This window comes from Coloeus monedula, assembly GCF_965178545.1.
Source record: "Coloeus monedula genome assembly, chromosome: 6".
NCBI classification, from domain to species: Eukaryota; Metazoa; Chordata; class Aves; order Passeriformes; family Corvidae; genus Coloeus; species Coloeus monedula.
Genome location: NC_138786.1, coordinates 62,689,745 through 62,715,405, shown reverse-complemented (window position 1 = coordinate 62,715,405; position 25,661 = coordinate 62,689,745). Strand labels below are relative to the sequence as shown.

The 25,661-nt window shown below is 54.9% G+C and overlaps 1 protein-coding gene across 2 annotated transcripts in view; it reads right to left on the bottom strand.

The window, feature by feature from the left end:
- TRIM9 (tripartite motif containing 9) overlaps nt 1-25,661 on the bottom strand; it is a gene marked incomplete at both ends in the record, with an annotated part of 58,138 nt that overhangs the window by 12,863 nt on the left and 19,614 nt on the right. For both annotated transcript variants that reach the window (XM_082282809.1, XM_082282810.1), the window contains 5 exons: nt 1,089-1,246; nt 3,213-3,366; nt 3,863-3,973; nt 11,705-11,827; nt 12,254-12,349. In XM_082282809.1, the coding sequence (XP_082138935.1) occupies nt 1,089-1,246; nt 3,213-3,366; nt 3,863-3,973; nt 11,705-11,827; nt 12,254-12,349 (642 nt within the window). The remainder of the gene's footprint in view (nt 1-1,088; nt 1,247-3,212; nt 3,367-3,862; nt 3,974-11,704; nt 11,828-12,253; nt 12,350-25,661) is intronic.

The window sequence follows — 25,661 nt, the reverse complement described above, 5'->3', positions numbered from 1 at the left end:
GCCTCCAGCTCTGGGGCTCCAACATCAGGAGGACGTGGAGCTGCTGGAGCGAGTCCAGAGGAGATCTCCATGGAGCTGCTCTGAGGGCTGGAGCCCCTCTGCTCTGGAGCCAGGCTGGGAGAGCTGGGGGTGCTCACCTGGAGAAGAGAAGGCTCCAGGGAGAGCTCAGAGCCCCTTCCAGCACCCAAAGGGGCTCCAGGAGAGCTGGAGAGGGACTGGGGACAAGGGATGGAGGGACAGGACACAGGGAATGGCTTCCCACTGCCAGAGGGCAGGGATGGATGGGAGATTGGGAAGGAATATTATCAGCAGCAAGCGCTGACCTTGTTGTCCCCACCCCCAGCCTCCTGCTCCCTTCTCCCCAGGTCCCACCCATGTCACCTCTCCTGCACCTCAACTCTGCTCTGGCTCCTGCCTGCCTGAGCTCCTTGTGGATAAATTCAGAGTGCAATGAGCTGGTCCCTGTGCCTGCTCTCAGTGGATGTGAACACACCAGGATAATTATCAGCGTGTCGGATCAGAGAAAAATCATATTTTAATTGTGTAATTACAGCAATTTAAAAGCCCTCAGGCTTTTAAACCTCTGTTTGCTGGCAGCTGGCAAACCAGGAGGCTTTCATGGCCATTAGCATACCTTACATGAAATACTCAGCAACCAAAAAATTCATGGAATCATGGAATGGCTTGGGCTGGAAGGGACCTTAAAGATCATCTTATTCCAACCCTCTGCTGTGGGCAGGGACACCTTCCACTCTCCCAGATTGCATCAAGCCCCATCCAACCTGGCCTTGGACACTTCCAGGAACGAGGCAGCCACAGCATCTCTGGGCAACAAGAGCTTCAGGATGGGTTCTTTGTGTTTCCAAGTCATCTTGGCCACTGGAAAGGCGTTTGCACCCCTGTTCCCCAAAATCCCGCAGCCTGTCTGCACCATCCGCTTCCCTGGGCACCCCAGCAGGGAAGAGGGCACTTGCAAAGAAGCACGAGGACAAATTCTGTGGTCACCTCGTGGCAGGGAACCACTGGAGGCAGCAGCATCCCCTTCCCAGCAAGAAGGGGCTTCCCCAGGACTGGCTCCCAGCACCTACCCTGAACTGGCCGCCGTTGCCATCATCCAGTTCCAGGATGTATCCTTCCACCTGCACCGTGGACAGAGGCGGCTGCTTCCAGGACAGCGTGGCGCTGTTGTTGTGGGTGCAGCACTCCTCCAGCTGCAGGATGGGTGGGGCCGGCACTGGGGAGGAGACTAATCACCAATTAGTGCAATTAGTGCAACCCTAGCTGCGGGCACTACGGGGTGAGAAATGCAAGGGGTATTTACTGCCTCGGTGTGAAGGTAGCTCAAGGGGTAGGGGAGGAAGTAGAGAGGATTGTTCTCCCACCAAGCTCCACCAAATTCCTCCACCCCTTCAGCCTGGTGAAGCTTTTCTTCTATATTCCCATTTTCTAATTAATTTTGGAGCATTATGGCAGCACAATGCACTTGTTTTGAGCTGCCTGGAGCTTTCATGCAGCCAGTTCCAAACTTGGGATGTTCTCCCCCAGGCTCTGCAGAACGCTGGGTCTGGACTCATCTACAGCCCTGCTTTTCCATCCAATAAATTCAGTGCACCAAAACTGGGGGGCTGAGTACCTCCTTTGGCTCCCATCAGCTGCACAGGGCACAGAAAGGACTGCCAGGGTTTTTTTCTGCTGTGTTAGGCAGCTCCATGTGTGTCCCACAGCCCACTCCTGCTCTGAAAAGCTCGGCAAGAGTGGCAGTGTGACAGGGAGATGTCCACTGATGCACCTCTCAACAGAGCTGCTCGCCCACCCTCCTCATCCTCGCTGCCTGAAGTGACAAGAGCCAGACATGGAGAACCCAGACAAGATAGGGATGAGCCATGGATGCCTGGGAAAAAGCTGGACTTGCTGGCAGAGGCTCAGCATTCACCCTCTGTGACTGCTCCACCTCCTGGGCTGGATCCTCAGGCACCTCTAGGCTGGCAGTGGGATGTCCTGTACCTATTGCTCACTGCTCTTTATTGAGGCCTCCGGTGCTACCCTCCCTCCCCCAGTGCTGTGACACAGATTTGGGATCCAAACCCACCCCTCTGCAAGCCTACAAAACCAACAACTGATCTGCACAGCGAGGGTGAGCTGGGAGGAGGAGGAGGAGGGAGATTTGGTAAGAGGAGGGTGGGCGGCTGAACCAGCAGCAGATTTGCTCTTATTAATTAAAAATAACCCTCTGGGCTAAACTGCAGGAAGGGAGGGCAGGAAGACAGCAGTGTGAACCAGCAATCCAGCCCTCCATGGGTTTGCAATCCAAAAATATTCCTGACATTTCAAATGAACAGCCCAGCTAACGATGAGCAGGCACGGGCAGCTCCTCAGCACCAGCGGGGCCATCAGCTGAGGATGCTCCTTGTGGTGACAGGGGATGTGTGTGGCCAACATCCTTCGTGTCCTTGGCCACTGAGACACCCTGGTGTGTGCAAACAGCTCCTGGGCCAGGAATTCCAGCCGTGGTTGGAATGAAGGGCAGTGCCAGACCTGCAGCTGGTGGCTCTTGCTCCAGGCAGCTGAAGGTGCAGCCCATGTCCAGTGTCCTCCTGAGCCTCCCTCTGTCACAGCCCCTTTGCATCTTTGTCAGCTTCCCTGGGCTTGCCAAATCCCAAATTTCTCATGGGCTGGAGCAGCTCTCGGTGGGAAGGGAGAAGGAGCACAGAGGGAATGGGGAACAGAGAGGAAATGAAAGCCAAAATGGTGATCTAAACCAACAGTGAGGTGAGGAGAGGGAGGGCAGAGCCCAGGTTAAGTGACCTGGCTCTGTCTGGAGGGACATCTGGTCTGTGACAGATGCTGCTCAGCACTGAGCGAGCATGGGGGGGTGAGGAAAGGGTTGGGAAGAGCCTTGTTCTGCTCCCAAAAGAGAGGTCCCAACCTGCAGAGCACTTTTTAATGCACTAGGAGTGCTTTTCCAGGCAAAGCCAAGCTCCTGGCACCCTGGTCCAGCACACAACTGCCCAGGGATCCAAGACAGGGAGGCAGATGGTTGGCCCAGGGATGCAAAACACACAGGAAGGGGCATAACTCTGGCTCTAGAGTGCCCAGTCTTGTTGGGAGAAGATGAGAAACTCCTTTCCTGCCCTTTCCCTTGGAATGAGCTGCAGGGAAGCTCCCAGCACGAGCAGAGCCGAACTTTGGGAAGGCACTGGAAAGATCCTTACCTTTCATTTGCACAAAGTCAAGCTGGTGGATGGACTGCAGCAGAGGGGCGTTGTCGAGGTTCAGGTCGAAGTCCGTGGTCATGCGGGGCGTGAGCGTCCCCTTTCCCCACTGGTCCTCGGTCAGGTGCACCCTCCTGATGAGAGCATCTGAGATCTGCAGGGAAGGAGCAGCCTCAGCTGCCGTGGGATGAGCCCCATGCCTTGTCCCCACCCCGCTCTGCCCCTTCCCTCTGCCTCCCAGGCTGGCTGCCGAAGGCTGGGATGTCACTGTGGTTTCCAGCATCACTCCTCACTGCAGGCTCGGCTGGAAGAGGGATCCCTGGAGCGCTGGGTGCTGTTTAATGGCAGGGGTTAGTGCCAAAGGAAGCCCAGGAATGAATGGTGGGATGCAGCTCCCAAGGGCTGTGTGTTGGTCTCTCAGTGGAGAGCCACGAGCACGCTGTGATCCCTGCTCCAGGGATGCACCATCCCTGCTGCAACCCTCCCTTCCAGAAATATCCCTGCCCTGCCCCTGCTCCTGCCCTGCTGTGGATATGGAGGGGATCAGAGGATGAGCCTTGATTTTTTGGGTCCATCCTGCTTGGAGCAGCCCCCAACCGTGCTGCATTCCCCCGGGCTGTGCAGGAAGCACAGCATTCCCCCACACCGACCTGCAGGAAGCCGCTGGGGTCGTTCTCCTTGATGACCTCCAGGCAATATTCCATCAGCCCCGTGGTCTGGCGCAGCTTCACCGTGCAGTGCGAGATCTGGTCCCGCACCACCTGCAGGGGACAGGGATGGCAGGGTGACAGGGACTCAAGGGAACAGGGAAAGGCAGAACTGGCCAAGACTCACACACTGAATTCCAGATCTTTCAAAACCTGGTGAACAACAACACAGAATCCCAGAAAGTTTTTAAGGTCCCTTCCAATGGCAAACTAATCTTGTTCCACTCCCTGCCATGGGCAGGGACACTTCCTACTATCCCAGGTTGCTCCAAGCCCCATCCAGCCTGGCCTTGGACACTTCCAGGGATGGGGAGTCCACAATCTCTCTGGGCAACCTATTCCAACAAGCTTTGTTTAGCCCCAAATCATTAACACTCATAATTATTCAAAGCAGCAGGGCAGCTCCATGCCCTGTCTTTAATTAAGCCAGCTTCCAAATGGCAGCTTGTGAGCTCCATGCAAAGCAAATGCCAACTTCCATAGATCCACAGCTGCCCTATCCACCCTTGGAATGCAGCCACCTCGTGGGGCTGGCTCTGGGGCAGCTGCACTCAACAGCCCTGGATGAGGAGTGACCCTGGAAGCTGCTGTTTCCAAGGGGAATGAACACACCACTCCCCCAGCCTCATCCCTGAGGATCTGTTTGAGATGCTCATCAGCTGAGATGGACCACGCTGCAGAATTCCCTCATCTTTTCCACTGGCTGGGGATGAGTTCTGAGGGAGAGAAGTGCCAGGGAGAGGAGAGAAATAAATAAATAAATAAATAAATAAATAAATCCAAGCTCTGCCTGGGGCTGCTCAGGCTCCACATTAAGGCACTTCCTGCACCCATGGCTGGTTCCCCAAGGGATCCCATTCCAGCATCCCAGCAGAGAAGCACAAGCCTGTGGTTTACTGGTGCCTGAGGGCTCTGCTGACCTTCCCTGAAGCACAGCAAGGAGGAAAAGGATTCAGGCTGGATGCCACAAGGATTTATTTGAAGACTGGCTGCTCCTTCACACTGAATCCTGCAGCTCCAGGATTTCTGCTGCGGGATATTGGCTGAGCAGCTCGGGAAGAGAGATTTTATTCTTAGAGCGATGTGCTCAAGTGCTCATGGAAGATTTTTTATTTTCTCCTGCTGGAAGAGCTTTAAAAAGCTGTGCAAAGTTCTCCACTAGCACTGAACAAAGCTGTGCAGCTCCGTGGAGTGTTACAGTGAGGATGAGCTCTGCAGCTGCAGCGGGATGGGAAAAGCTGCAATAAACAGGGATGAACATTCCTGGGAGCTCAGTGCCTGCTGCTCCACAGGCTCAGCAGCTCCTGGATGCCCACCCTGGGCTGGGGAGCATCTCCTCCTGCCAGCATCCCTCCAGCATCCCTGTCTGAGGGATGGGCAGGGCAAAGGAAGCACGGTCAGGCTCCTGCGGCGAAGGAACCTGGGCTTCAAAGGGGGGGTGGCTCCTGCAGGGCAATCAATGCCATCACGTGTTGTTTAATTAAAATTTAATCACCTCTACTTAATCACCTAGCAGGAAGAAAAGAACTACCAGTCTTGCAGCTTAGAAGCAGAGATTCATTCAGGCTGGAAAAGCCCTCTAAGACCATCCAGGCCAACTGTTCCCCCCAGCACTGCCAAGGCCGCCACTGCCCCATGTCCCCAAGTGCCACATCCACGTGGATTTTAAATCCCTCCAGGGACGGAGACTCCTGAGAAGCCTGTGCCAGGGCTGAGCACCCCATTCCATGAAGAAATTCCTCCTAATATCCAATCTAAACCTCCCCTGGTGCATCTTGAGGTTGTTTCCTTTCGTCCCATCCCTTCTTCCCTGGGAGACTTGGGACAACATCACTGCTCCTGTGAAATGCCATTAAGCACTCTCCAAAACAGCTCCAGATTTTTAGGGAGCAGCCATTCCTGGCTGATTTTAGCAATCCCAGCCTGGTGTTTCCAGGCTGTGGCAGAGGGAGGCTGCAGCAAGCCCGGGAGCTGGGGTAGGGGTGCAGCCAGGGCACCCCGTGTGCAGGGTGGACAAGGCACCAGAGGGAGCTCCCATATGGCTCCTCTGGACCAGGACATTGGCCAGAGGCTTGTGGAGATGCTGGATGGCTCTGAGGTGGAGCTTTTGTGCAGCAGGACCTGCACATGCTGGTTTTGGCCTCCAACACTGCTGTTAAGAGTGGGGAGTTCATTGAATGCCAGTTTCTAACACTTGAGTGCAGTTCCAGGATGGTTTGGGTGGGAAAGGATCTTAAAGCCCATCCCATCCAGTGCCACCCACTGCCACGGGCAGGGACACCTTCCACCATCCCAGGAGGCTCCAAGCCCCAATGTCCAACCTGGCCTTGGACACTGCCAGGGATCCAGGGGCAGCCACAGCTGCTCTGGGCACCCTGTGCCAGGGCCTGCCCACCCTCCCAGGGAACAATTCCTTCCCAATCTCCCATCCATCCCTGCCCTCTGGCAGTGGGAAGCCATTCCCTGTGTCCTGTCCCTCCATCCCTTGTCCCAAGTCCCTCTCCAGCTCTCCTGGAGCCCCTTTAGGTCCTGTAAGGATGAAGCAAAGCCACCAGCTGGTCCTGGAGATCCTACTCCTACACTGACCCTCCTGACAGAGGGCAAGCCCCTGGATTTCCTTTCCCAGCAGGGCTGCTCAGTCCTTCAGGGCAGGAGCCAGAAGGTGCAGCGGGGTTCAAAGCAGCCTTTTGGCTTCATCTGATCCCTCCTGCTCAGAGAGAGGGGCTGGGGGTTGTCCTGCTCCTGGAAGGATTGTTGTTGTTGGCTGTGTGGATGTTGGGTCTCCCAGCTGCAGACCATGAGATAAAACCAGTCTGTGGGGTCCAACATTGCTGTTAGAGCACATCCTGACTGCACCAAACAAGCCAGAGCCAGGTTTTGCATTCCCTGCCTGCTGGGCTGCGGATGGGAAAATGGGAATCCCACCCGGAACGCCTGGAAAAGCCGCATCCTTCGCTCACGTGAGACCCCTCTGTGGGGAAATGCACGTGCTGCCAGGAAGGCAGCAAAGATGGGATTGCTGAGACAATCTTCTTATCTTCTTTGCAGCTTAAATCTCTGTCTGGTTTGGCCAGGATAATGAATTTGTGAACCTCTCTCTGCCGGAGCCGGTGCTTTCCAAGTATTTCCAGCAGAATTGCCATCTGCTCCCTCCAGCCAGGCACCAGTCTCCAGGAAACAGCATTTGCTGGGTGCAGACATAATGAAAGCTTTTTTCTTTTTCTATAAAGGTGGTCAAAGACCAGAAAAAGAGAGGCTGTGGAGTCTCCAGCATTGGAAACACTCCAAGCTCACAGGGAGGCAGCCCAGGGCAGCCTGTTCCAGGTGAATCCAAAGCTGCAGCTCTGTCTCAGCCCTTCTCTAACTCTGTGATCCCCTCAGGGATCCAGCATCACCCATCTGGAGAACCAGGCCATAAAACAGCATTGTAATTTCAGCATCTCTACAGCACAAAAGCCAAGAGCAGAAATCCACGTTGCCTTCACCAGCACCGAACTGTTTTTAAGGCAAAAAAAAGAGGGATCTTTGGTTGGAATCTAGTGGGGGTTTGTGGCTTTAAAGGAGAAGTGGGATGCACACTTAATGACTTTGATGAGTAAAATTAAAGGTTTGAGAAGTAAGACCTAAACATCTCCCACACATTTGAAGGCCTGGTCTAAACCCAGCAGGGTCAGTGAAGCCAGAAAGTTTTCCAAATGGCCTTAAGCCACAGAATCCTGGGATTCTCCTCATGCATGAGGGATTTCTGCTCCCTGGGAGCCCCTGTTACCCCAGTAATGAAGAGTTTGTTGATGGAGAGAGCTGGAAGGGAAATCTGGGAGCTCCTCAAGCCTTGGACTCATGCAAGGGGCTGTGCTGGGCTGAGGGGCGGCCTCGGGAGGCCTCGAAGGACTCGCAGGATTCACCAGATTCCCAGGAAAACCTGGCACATCCACATGGGTTTTGAACACATCCAGGGATGGTGATCCCACTGCTGCCCTGTGCAGCCTGTTCCAAGGCTGGACAACCCCTTCCATGAAGAACTTTTCCCTCAAATCCAATCTGAATCTCCCCTGAAGCAACTTGAGGCTGTTCCCCTTTATCTGGGAGAAGAGCCTGACCCCAGCCTGCCTCTTCAATGGCTCAGATTTTGAGGGGATTTGGGAAGCTCCACACATTTTCTTTGTAGTCATTTTTACCAAATACCATTTTTACCCCCCTTTAGGTGCTAAATAAAGCAACAATCAGAACCTGGCTGCTAATTCCAGCCTATAAAAAGGGGGTTTTGTGCTCTCACAGCAGTTCACCACGACCTTAAAATAGGACAGTTCTTTCAGGAGCTTTTCTTCCCGAGATGACGTTGACTATAATTTACATTTTAATTTTAATCCAGCTCCTGGAAGGCAATAACATCTATGCTCAGCTCTACTTAAGTGTCTGCCTCCTCTCTTTTAGTACTGGGGTGGATAACATTTCAAGGCACTCAACCTTCCCAGTGCCTGGGATGAGTCCTGCTGGGAATGTCACATGGAGGACAGGAGCCTCCTCACCCTGGGTCACCTGCAGGGCCATGGGGATGGAAGGTGGTGTCCCAGGTGCTGCTGTGCTTCACCACGGAGCTGCACACCCAGATGGAAAAATCCCAAATGGAAAAATCATCAGGACAGATCCTGGCAAGGTTTGATTGTGCTGAATCCCCCAAGCAGAGCTTTCCAGGTGGGTGTTTCCATGGTGACTCGGGAGAGGAGGCTCAGGCTGGAGCTGGGAAAAGCAGAGCTGCTGTTACCACCAGGAACCTGATCCAACAGGAACACTGAGTTCCCCTGGAAAATCCTGACTGCAACCTTTGAAGAAGGAGCAGCATCTCACCTCTGGAGATCCAGTGCCATGGACAGGAGCTCCTGGTGAGCGTTTCCTACGTAATTTGCTCTCCTGGGAAATGTGGCAAATGCTGTTTTCCTGAACAGCCAAAGCAGCCTGGAGAAATCATGGAGCCAAGGGATCCCATGGCCTGAAGGCTGGAAAACGACTGGAATGGTCCATAATGCTGCTGAGGGCTTAAGGAGGTGCACCCAGAGCTCAGTCTGTGTGTGGTGGGCTGAGGAGAGATTTCTTCCTGGGACAACACCACAGGGAAGCCTCTGTGTCCCCTGCACAAACCTGCCTGTGCTGGAGGACATCATCCCTCGGGAAAGACCCCACTGCTCCTCTAAAAACCGGGACCAGCAGTGAGAAGGACAGACAAGAAGGTCTGTCCTGCAGGTGGAGCAGGCCCCTGGCCCCACTGCTGCTCCAGATGTTGTTTTTTTAAAGCCCAGGTTCTTCTCAGCCTTGAATCTGACTGCAGTGGGAGGTTGGAGAAAGGCAGGGAGATGTCCCTTCCCAGTTCATGTCCTCACAAGCCTCTCCCTGCTCTGGAGTAATTAGTGCTGGCCCAGAGTCAGGCCTGGATTTGTGCCTGCCTCCATGGAATGTGTGTCAGGACAAAGCAGGTCAGTCCCAAAGCCAAGCCGACCCCAAATCCAGGCGCCACACGGAGATGGGAACTTGGGATGGGAACTTGGGCCGTGTCCTGAGAGGCGCCCATGGTCCCATGCCAGGGGCAAGCTCTGTCCCCTGCTGTGCCTCTCCTCCTGCCTGCCACGGTGCCAGGATGGCCAATATCCCACTGGGCAGGAGCAGCAGCCCATGGAGAAAGCGGCTCCAGGACAGCAGCCAGGACCCTGTGGCTCCGTGCCAGCTTCTGGAGCAACCAGCTTGGATCTGAAAGGGCTCCTTGGCCACTGCCAAGGCTCACTGGTCACTCTGGCCACTCACCTCCTCGGGTGAGATGCTCCAGGACAAGGCAGTGACAAGTGGACACACAGGATAGGCCTGGAGGCTCTGGATGGGCCTCTGTGGGAAGGGGTGAAGTTCCCAGCCCGAGTCAGCGGCCAAAAGTGTCCTGTGCTGATGTGGATATCACCCAGGATGAGCCCCACGGTCCTGCAGGATCCACCCTGGGTCCCAATTCCACATGAAGCACAGGCCAGGAGGTGACCTCTTGCTTATCTGCAGATGGAAATGGGCCCAGGGTCATCTCAGTGTAAATCACTGCAGCTTCACCCACGGCAGTGGGAACTTTAGATGAGATATGAGGAAGGAATTCTTCCCTGGGAGGGTGGGCAGGCCCTGACACAGGGTGCCCAGAGCAGCTGTGGCTGCCCCTGGATCCCTGGAAGTGTCCAAGGCCAGGCTGGACAGGGCTTGGAGCCACCTGGGATAGTGGAAGGTGTCTCTGCCCATGGCATGGGGTGGCACTGGATGAGCTTTAAGGTCCTTCCCAAGCCAAACCATTCCATGATCTACCAGGGCACCACAGAGCCCTTCCTGCCCTTCCCATGGCACGTGGAACTGCAGGAGCTTCAGGGAGGGAGGCTCCAGGGCTGATTTAAGAGTCCAGTCAGGAACCCAGGGGCTGTTTCTTGTTTGAAGGACCAGGCCTCGCTGATGACAAAGCCCAGCTGATAACGAGGGTGGATGGGGCGGGATGGAGGCCACAGGACAGCAGCAAGCAGTGGGATGCAGATCCATGGATGGAGCAGGAACAAGCAGTGGGATGCAGATCCATGGGATACAGATCCATGGATAGATCAGGAACAAGCAGTGGGATGCAGATCCATGGGATGCAGATCCATGGATGGAGCAGGAACAAGCAGTGGGATGCAGATCCATTCCTCCAGCCAAAAGCCTCCCGGGGTTGTGCTGAGCAGGGAAATTGCTTTGTGCTGCCCGGCTTTGTGAGAGTTTAATTAACCATGGCCCGAGGGGGATGAGGGAAGGGGAGCCCACCAGGCACTGGGGGTCCCCTCTGTGCCGTGGCTCTTTGGGGTTGTGCTTTGTTGCTGGGAATGAGCACTGATGGTGGGCTCAGCCCCACAAAGCTGCCATTGTCCCTCTCCCTGTGGAAATGCCCTCGTGCTGCCTATGGTCCGCACTCAGAGAGGACTGGTGGCCTTCTCTCTTGTTTTAGGCAGCTCCAGGAATCTCTCTGGGAGCCTCCTGGGTGGCCCAAAGCAAGGTCAAGAGACACAGAAGTTTCCAGGCAGAACACTGAAATGACCTCGAGAGAGGGACCCTGGGATCACAGATGTGGGTGTGACACCCCTCAGCCGGACCCCATCACTGATGGCCAGGCTGCAACCACCTTGTCCAGCAATTCTGGCCATGGCTGCACCTCTGACTGCTCCCAGGTGAGATCTGGTCCTTTCCCTCCCTTCTCAGCCCCAAATCAGCTGGACAGACGTGGTGACAGCGGGAACGACACAAACCAGGAGCCCATTCCCACAGCTCCCACTGAGCTGCACCTCTGCTCCCCCAACACCAAAAATCTCAGTGCCACCACCCCCCCCGAGGCCACGAAAGCACAGAAATGGGAGCCAGCCCTGCTCCTGGGTGACATCTCGTGACACCAAGTGGCCCAGGACTTCAGCAGAAGTTACGAGCACTCAGCATCCTGCGGGATCATTCCAGAAGCTTGGGAGCAACATGGGACGTGAACAAAGTCGTCTTCCATGCTGTACACATGGCTCTGCTGACCTAAGGACTAGGAATGAAGCCAATAATGGAATAATTCAGTGGGAACCACCTGGAGGAAGGAACACTTTGCTCAGGGACATGTTGGGAGCGGGTTGGGCACCTGCAGCAAGACGGAATTAATGTGGAAAAGGAGTGGCTTCCCAGTGACCTCCCCAACAAACAGCATCCCAGTCCTCATTCCCACCCAGTGCCAACCCTGCAGGAAGCTCTCTGACCACCCAGGCCCACCTTCAGCTTGTGCTCGTGCTCCTTGTTGACCCGGGACAGCAGCTGGGCTTTCCTTCTGTTGAGGGCGTCGATGAGGGCGTCACACTGGGCCACCAGGCAGGCCTCGAACTCCACACTGTTCTCCTGTGGGGCAGAGAGGGAGTCACAGCCCAGGGGATGTCCCCAGTCCAGCTGGAAAACTGGATTTTCCTTTTTAATGGTGCCACACTGGTCATTCTTGCACGTGCAGCTGCACCACTGCCACCCACTAATTAATCCATAGCACTGGATGTGGGATCCTTATGGCCTTGGATCGTGGAAAACGTGGTGGTGGCAGGTGAGGAACAGGTTTGGATCTACCCACGGTAGAGATGGGAAGGGCTCAGGACTCTGCTGCTCCCTCCACGACGCCGGGAGCAGCAGTTTTGGGGACGGTTCGGGGGGGGTAATATCAAAAGTGAGGTGTGGGTTCTTTTGGAAGAGCACCCACCAATCCAAGCTTGGGAAAAGGGATGGAGGATGGCTCATCCTGGTGGGAAGGGGCAGTTTCTCAGCCTGGAGACACAGTACCTGGATTTGCTGCACCATGTTGCGGAGCTGGACCAGGAACTCCTTTGCCTCCTTGGCTCTGTCTGACAAACCATTCAGGGCCTGGGAGAGCTGGCTCTGCAGGACAAACAAAGAGCAAGGTCATCTCCATGCCCAGGACTCATCCACCCCCCCTGGATTGTGTGGGATTTGGGCTGGGGGTGGGCTGCATCCCGCCGAGGTGTCCGTGTGTCTCTGAGTGCAAGGAGAGGAGAAGGAGGGTTAACCATCATCATGGATGCCCTGGCTTTGGGAAGGAGATATTCCATGTCCACCTCCTCCACGGGCTTCCCTGGGCGATCAGCCACACCCACCCTGGGTCTCACAGTGAGCCAGTCGCTCCCTGCCCTGGATCTGTGTCCTCCAGGGCATCACCAAAACTCCTGTAGGATCTGACCCACGGCTGCTGGGAACACAGGCCAGGCCACCCGAGTCACACTGAAAATCACCCACACCCTCCTGAAAGCGAAGGGAGAGAAGGTTCTTCCTGCAAAATACTGACTGCTCCTTCTCCCTTTGGGGTGGGAACACCCGGCCAGCAGCAGAACGAGGTAATAACAATCATTATGCTCATCAAAAGCTTTTTCATTTTCACAGCACTTCCCGGACACTCACTCAGGAATCTTCCCGACCTTCCCCTTGTGCCGTGATTCCAGCAGGAGTGATTATCTCAAGAGCTGGGCAAATCACCCTCAATGATTTTCCTCTGGGAGAGGTTTTGCCTCTTTTGTGGGCTGCAAATCGGCTGCAAACACCCCGTGGCTTTTCAGGGGGGATCTTTCTTTGTGGCAGACACAGAAGGGAGCTGGGAAGGTGGCTGATGTCCCCAAATCTCCAAAAACCCACCGTGCCCCCCCCTCCTGGGATCAGGATGTGGGCACTGGGTTGGCTCCCATTCCCAGTGGTGCTGTGCCAGTGTGGGAGATGGGAAGTGAGATGGCAGAGGGGTCTGCTGAGGTGCTGCTGGGCTGAAATCAAGAACAAAACCCAGCACTGCTGCCGAGGAGAGCCAGCGGCAACCCTTTAATGGCCTAGAAAATAAGGGCCCAGAAAATGACCTGGCTGCTGCTGCTGCTTCCCCAGGAGATGTTAATCTCACCCAAGTGGTTCCTGCATTTCCTCTGTAATTTATGGCGCCCGAGTCGTTAGGATGTGGAGCTAATCAGCGAATGCATCTCTAATAAAAATGGGATTGCTAAGTCAGCTCAGCAGGTCCCCCCATCCCTCCTCCCTCCCCCAGCCAAGGTCAGAGCCCCGCAGGGACAACACAACCCTGCCTCTTCCAAAGCCTCCATCACCCTCCTCAGCCCACGCATGGCTCCAGCCCCGCTGGATTTGGGAAGATGCCCCAAGCCCAGCAAGGTGTTTTGCTGAGAGCTGTTCTGCTGCAGGGCCCCGGTCCCTGATAACACAGGCAATTAATGGAAAAATCAGCAGGGGTTGGTTATGTTTACAAGCTCCTCATTAAAACTGCAGCATGTTGGGTTGTTTTTTTTTTCCTTTAAAGTCTTAAGAAGGTTCCCCCCCCTGCCCTCTCCATTAACATGAATTTCATAAAGGGGATCTTTAGATCAACGTAATTATATGAGGCTTTCCTAATGGGGATGCTTCTTAAAAGTGGGCTTAAATTGAGTAAGAGCTCTGTGGTGCCTGTGTGTGTTGTCCGTGGAAGTTCTTTCCCCACAGACTCGCAGCACAACTGCTCCCATGGTGCAGAAAGCTTGGAGCCCCCCAAAAAAAGATGGCTCATCACCTCAGAGCATCCCTGCCTGTGGTCTCACTATACCCCCTTCTCAGCTCAGCCCTTCCCTCTGCTCTGGCTGTTCTTGATGCCTGCAGTGCCAGTGAGGGAGGGGCATCATCTGTCTGAAAAATGTAATTTTTCCATAATTTTAAGGCCACTTCCTACATATAGGTGGGCACAGGTTGTTCACTGGACACAGGAGCTCCAAGGTTTGGCTTCGTCCCCATCTCCAGGATGGGTCCCCCTCATGCTGAGGCTCTCCCGGAGTGGAAACACATTCCTGGACTCACTCCCTTTGAAACAAACACCTGCCCAGCTCTCCTGCTGCACCCCTGCTGCTTCTGGCCAGAGCCACCCCGCTGGGGGCTGTGAAACATCATTAACAAGGTTAATTAATGCCACGCAGCCGACGGGATCTGCAGGAATTCCATGGTGGATTCATCCAGGGCACTGACAACGTGATCCACAACCAGGTGCCACGGAAAAGCAGAGTCCTGCTGGTGGCTGTTACCACGTTAATAACCAGAGGCTCTGGGGGGAATTAATGATGGATTGGGTCTGTAATTCCTACAGGTGCCTCCCGTGACCCCTGGAGCAAAGCCAGGCAGTCTGGCAGCTCCGAGATGGATTTAATCACCAGACACTGATGGAAGAGTCACAGGATTCCCACAAGTGTGTGATCTAAGTGGGAGACTCAGGAGGAATCACAGAACCCCAAAATGGTTTGGGTTGGAAGGGACCTCAAAAACAACCTCGTTCCAACCCCCTGCCATGGGCAGGGACACCTTCCACTATCCCAGACTGCTCCAAGCCCCAATGTCCAGCCTGGCCTTGGACACTTCCAGGGATCCAGGGGCAGCCACAGCTGCTCTGGGCACCCTGTGCCAGGGCCTCCCCACCCTCATAGCCAGGAATTCCTTCCCAATATCCCATCTATCCCTGCCCTCTGGCAGTGGGAAGCCATTCCCTGTGTCCTGTCCCTCCATGCCTTGTCCCCATTCCCTCTCCAGCTCTCCTGGAGCCCCTTTAGGCACTGGAGTCCTTCAGAGGAAACAAGATCTGTCAGTATTTCTGACACATGCTGGAAGGACTTCCCCTCTCTGCAAAAAACTGGAACGTTGCACTTGGCATCTCCACGTGATGACAAAATCATGGTGGCTTTTTTGGGGTCGGGAACCCCGCTCTGGGGACACCATCCAGGGAATCATCTAGTGGGCCTGGCAGCTCCCACGTGCTGGAGTGGAGCTGAGCCCAACCTTCAACTAGAGCAGGCAGGGGAATTAATGAGTGTGAAATGAAGAAAAATCCCATTTACCAGCGCCTTAAAATCAAGGGAATTTGTCCTTTGCGGAAAGCTGCCCTCTTTTTTTCAATGCTCTTGTTCCAGGGCAGTAAGAAGAGACCTCTGATTCACATTAGCATTAATGGCAGCTAAGCATTTAAATCTCTGTCCCCAGAGCACTTAGGAGAGAATCTGTCCCCTCTTTGTGCTCACTAATAGCTCCATAACCCTCCTCCTTCCCAGGCACGGCTGACAAAGGGGTTTCTGTCACTCTCTGATTCTCCCTTGTCCCAGCACAGGGATGAGAGCAGCCGGTGCAGATGGGCTGAGGGCTCAGCAGGGCTGAGCAGGCTCCAAGGAACAGAGAACAGCATCATTTTAACTCTGCGTCGCTGGAACTGCTCTGGTTTTCCTCCTGTACAACCCAGCTGCCAGTGATGGAGCTCATCCACACTGACTTGGAGGTGAGGAGGGAGCTGGGCTTGTTATTTTCGGAGGCACTGGGTGCTGGATGGGTGTGACAGCTGCACCTGGCACACCGGGAAAAGCCTGAACTTCACTGGGGTTGGACACCAGCAGGGATGAGGAAGCTGCTCCCATTTCAAACCCCAGCTCGTTTGCAGGCTCTGGCACCGGGCAGGATCATAAAATCACATAATTGCTGAGGTTGGAAAAGCCCTCTGAGATCATGGAGCCCAACTGTCCCCCAGCACTGCCAAGGCCACCACTGCCCTGTGTCTCCAGGTGCCACATCCACAGGGCTTTGAAATCCCTCCAGGGATGGGGATTCCAACACTGCCCTGGGCAGCTGTGCCAGGGCTGGACAACCCTTTCCATGAAGAGATTTTTCCCTGATATCCAATCCAAACCTCCCCTGGTGCAGCTTAAGGCCTCTTCCTCTCCTCCTGTCCCTGTTCCCTGGGAGCAGAGCCCGACCCCCCCGGCTGCCCCCTCCTGTCAGGGACTTGTGCAGAGCCACAAGGTCCCCCCTGAGCCTCCTTTGCTCCAGCCTGAGCCCCTTTCCAGATCCCTCAGGAACTCTCCAGCCCCTTCCCAGCTCTGTTCCCTTCCCTGGACATGCTCCAGCCCCCTCAATCCTTCTTGTTGTGAGGGGTCCATGACTGACCCAAGGATTCAAGTGAGGCCTCAGCAGTGCCAGCACAGGGGACAATCTCTGCCCTGGCCCTGTGACCACACCATGGCTGGTACAAGCCAGGTGCCTTTGGCCTTCTTGCCGACCTGGGCACACCTGGGCTCGTGTTCAGCTGCCATCAACCAACACCAAACCTCACCCCAAAAGAGCTCTTGGCATCACACCAAGAGCCCAGTACCTGCTCTGACAGCCCAAGCATTGCAACCAGCCCCTGTTTCTTCACTCTTTCCAACCAAATCATCTCCCAGCCAGTTCTTCCACTGGAGCATCCATGTGGAAGTAAAAGAGGAGAGGAATACCCTGGCAGGGAAAGGAGCTGTTCCCAGCTGTTCTGCTCCTGCCCTCCAAAGGATGAGGAGCTGTCACAGATGCTGGAGTTGAACTCATGCGAGTCTCCTTTAATTAAAGCACAGGACCTGCAGCCTTTGAATCTTGAGGCCAGCTCCCTGTACGTGATGCCTGACTAATTAAAATGGGATGTTTAATTAAAACTTGCATTCAGTCAGGAAGTTGATGAAGCTAAACTGTTGCTAATTGGCTTTTGGCTCCAGTCACGAGAGCCTGACTTTTGGATTCAAGGCTGCCTCTGGAAAGAAACCAGGAGCTGCAGCCTGGGCTGACCTGGCCCTTGAGACTCGATCCCATGTCCTGGGATCCTGGAGGGGCTGCTCCTTGTGTCCTGGGATCCTGCAGGGGCCAGGCCTTGGACACTGCCAGGGATCCAGGAGCAGCCACAGCTTCTCTGGGCACTCCATCCTCACAGGGAAGAATTCCTTCCAATCTCCCATCCATCCCTGCCCTCTGGCACTGGGAAGCCATTGTCCCTTGTCCTGTCACTCCAGGCCCTTGTCCAAAGTCCCTCTCCGGCTCTCTGGTCCAAGGCCAGGTTGGATGGGGCTTGGAGCAACCTGGTTTAGTGGAAGTGGGATGGAATGAGATGGTCCTGAACATCCCTTCCAACCCAAACCATTCCATGATTTTGTGATTTTACGATCTCAGCTGCAGATATCTGTAACTCTGAGACAAAACAGGTGACAGGAACAGGCCATGGGTCTGAATTATCCCTCTTCAAACCATCCTGCTGCTGAGCATTGGACATAGCTCCAGCTCAGTTTTCCTGGCTTCCCACAAGAAGGATGTTCTCCTAGCCTGCCAGAAAGCTGCAAATCAAGCAACAGAGGAAGAGCAGGAACTTGTCATCAGGACACACAGACACAGCCAGGTTTGTGAGCACAGCTCCTGGATGCAAACTCCAGGAGAAAAGGGAATCTTTAGGAATGGATCCCACTCCCCTGCTGCATTCAACAGCAGCCTTGGTTCTCCTCCTCCTTCACTGCAGTTATGCTGGGGAATCTGGGGTGTGCAGGAAGAAGATGAAATGTAGATCCTCAGGTGGAGCAGCCTGGAGAGCAGCTCCATGAGGGAAGTGTGCCTTGGGCTGGATGCTCCTGCTGTTCCTGCCCAGCCTGGAGAGCAGCTGGGATGTGCAAAGCAGATGATCCTCCCCAGGGCCTGGATCTCTGGGGCAGGCATCTGTACAGGGGATTATCCTGGGGGCAACATTATTGCCATGGGAATTAATTCCAGGCTGTGCAGAGCGGTCCCTGTGCCTCTGGAAAAGGCAGGGATGCCACTACACCCACTCCTGTTAATCCTAGAACTGGTGGGTCCTCCTGGGGGAAGGATGCAGCCCTTTCCCTTTGGGAAAACCCCAGGCAGAACCTGAGGAGGGAGGACACCCCAGGTGGGGTCACCTCCGTGGTGGTGACACCCAGGTGCAGCTCCCCAAGGACCCCCAGCCCATCCTTTCCACAGTGGAGGGATGGGGTGGGTTTGGGATGCAGGATGGGTGCAGAGCATCAGCCCTCACCCCTCTGCAGGGCTGAGGGCACCCCTGGGGACCCAGACTGTGTTTTGTGCACAGGGAATTGTCCTCCTGCAGCCCCCTCCTTTCTGTCTCCCACCCTTTGCCCCATCCCTGTGCAGTACACAGCAAACTCACATTCCCAAAGCTGGCAGTGGGAAATCTTGCTCCAGAAGGGACCGTGGACCAAGCTAGGATGAAGGCAGTGGGGAATTCAGCTGGGAAAAAAATTCCCACCCCCTCTGCCAGGCAGAGCTGGGGGAGGCCGTGCAGTGGGGTTTGCCCCATGCCAAACCCCAAACCCAAAGTGCTGCTTGCCAGCTGGTAGGATTTTGTTAAAGCCACTTACTTTTTTGATAATGTTGATAACGCAACAGCAAAGAGCAGAAATCACTGCCAATCCCTCAGAATTTGGAGGCTTTATCAGCTCAGCCCAGGTAGTTTTTATTTATTCCCACCAGAGTTACTGTGCGTCGAGGTGAAACCTCGCACCCGTCCTCCCCTGCCATGAGGAGCTGCGGGTGTTTGGCTGGATTTGGGGAGAGCTGGGCATGGCCAGATCCCCAGGAGCAGCCCCTGGAATGTCCCTGCAAAGGGGAGAGAGAGCTGTGGACACCTGCCTGTCCCACAGGAGCCTGGATGTCACCAGGATACCTGCCCTGACCAACCCCTTCCACACGTGGCTAAATCTGTGTCCATTTCTGGACCTGAGCCCCGTGTCTGTGGGATTTTTTTGCTGCCTTAGGATGCCCTAAACTCCTGTGAGGTGATGCTGGCAATACCCAGGCAGAGCTGCAGCCCCCAGCCCCGACGAGCTGTCACTGGGGTGCACAGATGGCCCCGGCCTGGCTTTGTTCAGGCAGACACAAGGGCCCTGTATTCCCTCGGCAGGCAGAACTGATTCAAAAGCTCCAGCCTGGAAATAAAACAAGGATATATTCTTTTCAAGCATGACCTTACTAAAACCCTTTCACTGCCTCTCCCATGTGGGATTCCCTGGCCCTGGGCAGGCACGGTGCTCTGACTGCTCCCAGCCTTGCTGTGGGCCATGCTGGATTTAGTGTTTTATTCAGCCTGGTCACAGTGACAATCCTGCAGCACTGGCAATGTCTGTCATCCATCTGTCCTTGCCTAGGCCCAGCTGGCTGCCCAGAGCCCCTCACCCCACACCCTGACCAGCCCTAGGTTTTGGGGGTCCTCCCTGAAAGGAGACTTTTAATGTTTTAAAAATGCCCCGCTGGGACTTGGCCGCCGAGGCCTGCACTGGGGACGCTGCTGGAAGCAGGAGATTTAGGGTAAAACCAGCAATTCTTCTCTTGGCATGGATTTAAAGGCATATAATAGCTATGTCAGAGCTGTGAAAGAACAAGTCTGGCCTCCAGACCTCCTGCTAGGAGCCGTGTGGATGAGGGCTTGGCTGGAGTGCGTGCGATGCTGAGGGGACGGGTCACACGCTGCTTTTTCTGTGCTGAAATGAACAGCAAAACGTTTTGCTCCTGCTGTGAATCCTTGTGCTCACTTGAACCTGCCATTCCCTGGCTCCCAGGCCAGGCCAGCTGGTGCTCTGCAGCCTGCAGTGGTTCCTCAGCAGGATTTGGGAGAGGCCTGGATGAGGAGAACCCCCAAATTCCAGCACCACTGCTCTTTTATGCTACGTCTTTGAGGGGCGAACCAGGCACGCAAAAGTCCCCAGCAGAAGAGACAAACCCAAGTAAGTGGCCTGAGAGATAACACCCTTCCAACACCCTGGAGACACCAGATGAAGTTATCAGATTCCAATGAAGCACCAGTGACCTTGCACACCTCATGCACTGCAGTGGGATCCAGCTTGGTTTAGCGTATCCCCCTGGAAAAGGGCAGCTCTAGGATGATTCCTTGCAACCTGACGAGTCACTGAATCATTAAAGGTTGGAAAAGACCTCCAAGATCATCAAGTCCAACCTTCCAGATTGGCTGAAGCTGAGAGAGGCCAGTTTTGCCCTCAGGGACATTCACTGTGGATCACTCCTGTGATTTTCTTGGCTGTCCCTGCTCCTTGGACTGAACAAATACTGGAGTTATGGAATGTCCTGGGCTGCTCCTGACTGTGGGGATGGATTAAAGATTCTCTGTCCTTGCTTTGATATAGGATCTAGTCTTTGCCTCGATTTTTAGGGAGAAGAAATGTAAGCACCTCGCAACAGCCCTTTGATTTTGTCCAATTAATCCCTGGTTTGCTTCATTAACACTCAACAGCAAACGATCTTAGCTTTTCCCTGCCAACACCCGACACAGGTCCCTTTGAAAGCAGAGACAGAACTGCAGGATCTGTCACAGGGATGCTGAGAAAAACTCAGCCGGGAGCTGCTGCTCTCCCACGGGTACAGAGAGGGGCAAACAAGGTAAGGGGAGGAACTAAAAACTACAAATACTGATTTGTTGGGTGACTTGGTGATGAGGTTCACTCTCCATGTTTTAGGAGAGACAATTCGGTTGTGTCCCTGAGAGGAGCTGCTGCAGGCCTGCACACAGACAACAGGGTGGAAATGCAGGTCAGGAGAATTCCAAATCCATGTGGAGTCTGGCTGTTTTTGGGATCTGAGCCCTGGCAAGAAGGCCCCCAGCTTTGCTAGGGGCTGGTTCATGCAAACAGGGTGGGAATAAATTCCTTCCCATTGTTCCTCGTGGGATAGCTCAGGGCAAGGTGGCAGCCAGGAACTCAGCTCCAGCTGTACAGCCTACAGGGACACCTTCCACTAGCCCAGGCTGCTCCAAGCCCCAATGTCCAACCTGGTCTTGGACACTGCCAGGGATCCAGGGGCAGCCACAGCTGCTCTGGGCACCCTGTGCCAGGGCTCCCCACCCTCCCAGCCAGGGATTCCTTCCCAATCTCCCATCCATCCCTGCCCTCTGGCACTGGGAAGCCATTCCCTGTGTCCTGTCCCTCCATCCCTTGGCCCCAGTCCCTCTCCAGCTCTCCTGGAGCCCCTTTAGTCCTTGCAAGGGACTCTGAGGTTTCCCTGGATCCTTCTCTTCTCCAGGTGAACACCCCCAGCTCTCTCAGCCTGGTTCCAGCCCTTGGAGCATCTCTGTGCCTCCACTGGACTTGCTCCAGCAGCTCCAGGTTCTTCTGATCCAGTTTCCTTGTTCAGCCTCCTCCACTGCCCCTTGTTTAATTCCAAACCTCCTGTAGAGGCAGCTCCCTCTCCGCTGTGCCCTGGGATGTCCCTGGAGGTGGCTGCTTGGGATTTCTCGTGTGTGCCACTCCACTGGCCCAGTGGCCACCTGAGCCAGAGGTGACCGCTGGACCCTGGGAGGGTGACTTAGAGGGAGACATGAGCTCTGCACCCAGAGGGCATTGCTGGGGAAACAAAGGGAACCCTTGGAGCTGACCCTGGAGCTCAGGACACGAGCTGAGTCTTTAATACCTATTCCCTTATGTCTGCTGCACCGTGGTGAGGGGAATCCAGGGCTCTGAGGCTTAGGAGTGAAGGGAAAATGGCACAAGGAGCAGAGATCAGCTCTGAGAGGGATTTGCTGCTAAGCAGCCTGCTCAGGAAATGCAGCTCCATTAATGGCCTTTCTCTGTAATTAAAGCCCAGCAAGGAATTTGTTGTTTCTTAAGAACAACAGGAGTGCTCTTTCCGTGGCTGCCTGAGATGGGGGAGATCTTCCTTAATGAGCCAGGTCCTTCTGACCTCCTCCCGAAGCTGACCTCTGCTTCCTGAGGCTGACTGTAACTGGATCCACTGCCTTGATTAGCTGGCACTAATGAGCAATATCGCTCTTGATGTTTGCTGTGTGCTGACTTCCCCAGCAGGGGTGCAGCAGGCCAGGGGGTAACTCCATGGCAATAACCCTGGGTTTCTCCTGGGTGCTTCCTCAGCGCTGGTTCTACACTGGCAAGGGGAGCAAAGGCCAGCAGCTCTGGGTAAGGTGCATCTCGCTTTCCAGGGCACCAGGAAGCCAAATGTCTGCAGGTTCCCTTCAGAACAGGCTCTTCTTCTGGGTGTTTTGTCCTGGATGTCCGTCTGCAACGTGTCCTGCCCCTCATCATTCCCAAGAAAGGAAATCTGCCAGGATGTGCCTGATGGCAGCAGGCAGCCCCAGTGATGTCAGAATCCCAGACTGGTTTGGGTGGAAGGGACCTTAAATCCCATCTCATTCCAACCCTCTGCTCATGGGCAGGGACACCTTCCACCATCCCAGGCTGCTCCAAGCCCCAATGTCCAACCTGGCCTTGGGCACTGCCAGGGATCCAGGGGCAGCCACAGCTGCTCTGGGCACCCTGTGCCAGGGCCTCCCCACCCTCACAGGGAGGAATTTTTTCATAATACCCAATCTAAACCTACTCTCTGTCTGTGTGAATCCATTCCCCCCTGTCCTGTCACTCCATAAAAAAATCCCCTCTCCATCTTTCTTGTAGCTCCTTTCAGATGACACCTACTTACACACTCCCCTCATTTCTGACCAAAAACGACCCTTTCTAGACAGGCCTGACCCCAAAATTTTCTCAGCTCAAGCAGGAAGCCTCAGTGCAGCTCTGTGGTGCCACTCCAGAACCTCCTCCAGAGCAGCCCATCCCCAAGGAGCTGCATCCAGGCCAGCTCTCCCAGTGCTGGGTGCGCTGATGGAGCTGTGGGGTGATCGCTGTGCCCTGCTCTGCTCTCACCCACAGATTTCTGCCACCACCCCTTTTCCAAAGGATCCCTGAGCAGGACTGGGTGCTCCATCCTTCCCCTCTGCGATTCTCCTGTCTTGGCACGAGGGCACAGGGAGCTCTCAGCAGGCTGGACACGTTCCCATCCCCTCTCTTGTTTCTGGATCTCTCTGGATGGGTTCAGCCCTGCTCGTTTCACTTCCCTGCCCCTATTCCAGCAGCAGCTGCAGTTGAAAAAGGAAGCTTGGTGGGAATGTCCCACACAGAGGAGCATCCCAGGGCAGAGGGGTGTGTGCTCTGAGGGAAATGGGCTCCAAACTCCAGCCTAGGAGGAACAGGAGCCCAGGAACAGCCCTGGTGGCTGCAGTGATAGTGCCCACAGCACTGCCCTTCACCATGCAGGGCTTTGCTCCCTCTGAGGGCTGGGGAACAGCAAGGAGTGCTTAAACATCCCTTTCCATACATCCAGGAGGAGTGTGTGCAGGATGGAGTGTCCTTAGCTCCTCTGGAGAGCAGTGGAGGTGCAGCTCCCTGTTTATTCTGCCTGTAAAGCACCTCCAGCCAAGAACTAGCCCAGCTCCCCAGGGATGTGGCCGTGGGTGCTGATCCAGGAGAGCTCCCAGCATTTCCAGCAGCTCAGGACACTGCTGGGCTGAGCCTCACAGGGGAGGGAGCTGCAGGAGTCACTGCTCAGCTGTGACCTGTCCCCAGCCTCATTCATCTCTGGGAACACGGTGGCACTGGCACACAGCAAACGAGCTGAGTGCGGGGTGATTCGGAAATGCCACCGACCACACGACAGCCACCGTGCCTCAGGGCAGCCACGAGGGACAGTGACAATGCCACCACCACCATGGGGCTCCTCCAGACATGCTGGGCACAGCTGGTAAAGGGAGCTGCGTGTTCCTTGGGAAGGATCTTCGCTGTGCCTTTTCCAGCCAAAGGATCTCCCTGCTTCCTCCCACAGCCTCATTACAGCCCATCAGAACTGCCCATCCCTCCCCTGCTGGCACGCATCCCTTTGGTGTCTGCAGCCATCCACAGGGACACAGAGATGCTCCAAGGGCTGGAGCCAGGCTGGGAGAGCTGGGGGTGTTCACCTGGAGAAGAGAAGGATCCAGGGAGAGCTCAGAGCCCCTGGCAGGGCCTAAAGGGGCTCCAGGAGAGCTGGAGAGGGACTGGGGACAAGGGATGGAGGGACAGGACACAGGGAATGGCTTCCCAGTGCCAGAGGGCAGGGATAGATGGGAGACTGGGGAGGAATTCCTGGCTGGGAGGGTGGGGAGGGGCTGGCACAGGGTGCCCAGAGAAGCTGTGGCTGCCCCTGGATCCCTGGAAGTGTCCAAGGCCAGGTTGGATGGGGCTTGGAGCAGCCTGGGACAGTGGAAGGTGTCCCTGCCCATGAGCAGAGGGTTGGAATGAGATGGGCTTGAAGATCCCTTCCAACCCAAACCATTCTGTGCTTCTTGCTATGGATTCCCACCAGATTTAGAATTTAGGGAGAAAAAAGAGATTTAGAGACAGAGCAACCTCTCTCTGTGACAAACACCAAAGCAGACTCCCACACAACACTCAGGGAACACTGAGCCATGGTCAAGCACCTCAGCTCTTCCCAAGGATTCCCATGACATGAGAAGTAGGATGTGAAACACTGATGGTGACATGGCCACCCTTAATTATATCCTGGAGGCAGCAAATCCCTCTCTCTTCCTCAGCAACCTGCTGTCATCTCCCTAAAACACCACGGCTCCACTTGACCTCCCTTCTCCTTCAGGCCCAAGGAATGCTGGAGGGTTTGAGTTCATCCAGAAGAAAATGAGCTCCTCAGGGATTGCTGTGAAATGCTCCTACTTATGCAGAACAAACGAGCACGGGGGAAACGACTGCCAGAAAAGGTCATGGAGCTTTAAACCCCTTCCAACCTCAACCCCTTCCAGCCAGGTCAGTGCTAGGGAAAAGGGCTGGGTCCTGCTGGGTTTGTAGGACACAAACCAGTGCTGCATCTTTTTACTTTGAAAAACCTGGAGGCTGCTGCTGTAAGTGGTGAGGGAAGTCCCAGCAGGCAAACTCTGCCTCCTTAGACCCTGTTTTTCTCCATGGTGGATGAAAAAAACACGGAAGCAAAGACTTAGGCTGTGATCTCAGGGGTGAAGATCTGCGTCCTGTACAGGATAAAGGACCTGGGGACAAAACAAGGCCATGAGGCTGTTGGGGGATGGGCACACCCATTTTTGGGGTAGAATTTTGGGGTAGAATTAGCACGGGAACACACAGATGTGGTCACCACCGCATGTGAGGGCCCAACCAACATCTTCTCCTCCACCTCCATCCAGGCAGTGCTTGTGGTCCAGGCCCTGCCCAACACCCAGGGATGTGCACACTGCAGATCTGGCGCTTTCTGCCTTAAAACTCCATCTGCCTCCAATCCCATTAGTGCCTCCCCGCTCCGGTGGCTGCTCACACTTCAGCTCTCCCATCCCATTACTGCATTAAGGCTTTAAATCTGATTACATTGTTTGGAGTTAAATTTAAACCTGATTAACTGCATAAACAATGATTTTTTTTTCCAGTCCTGGCCCTAACCCAGGGCTGAGAGCCCTGTGGGGCAACTCCTCTTCCTGCAGGGAAGTGTATTGACCATCCTTTTGTCTTGTTCTACAGCCTTTAATTACCATCTGGGTGCTGGAGTCAGGCACAGCCATAAACAG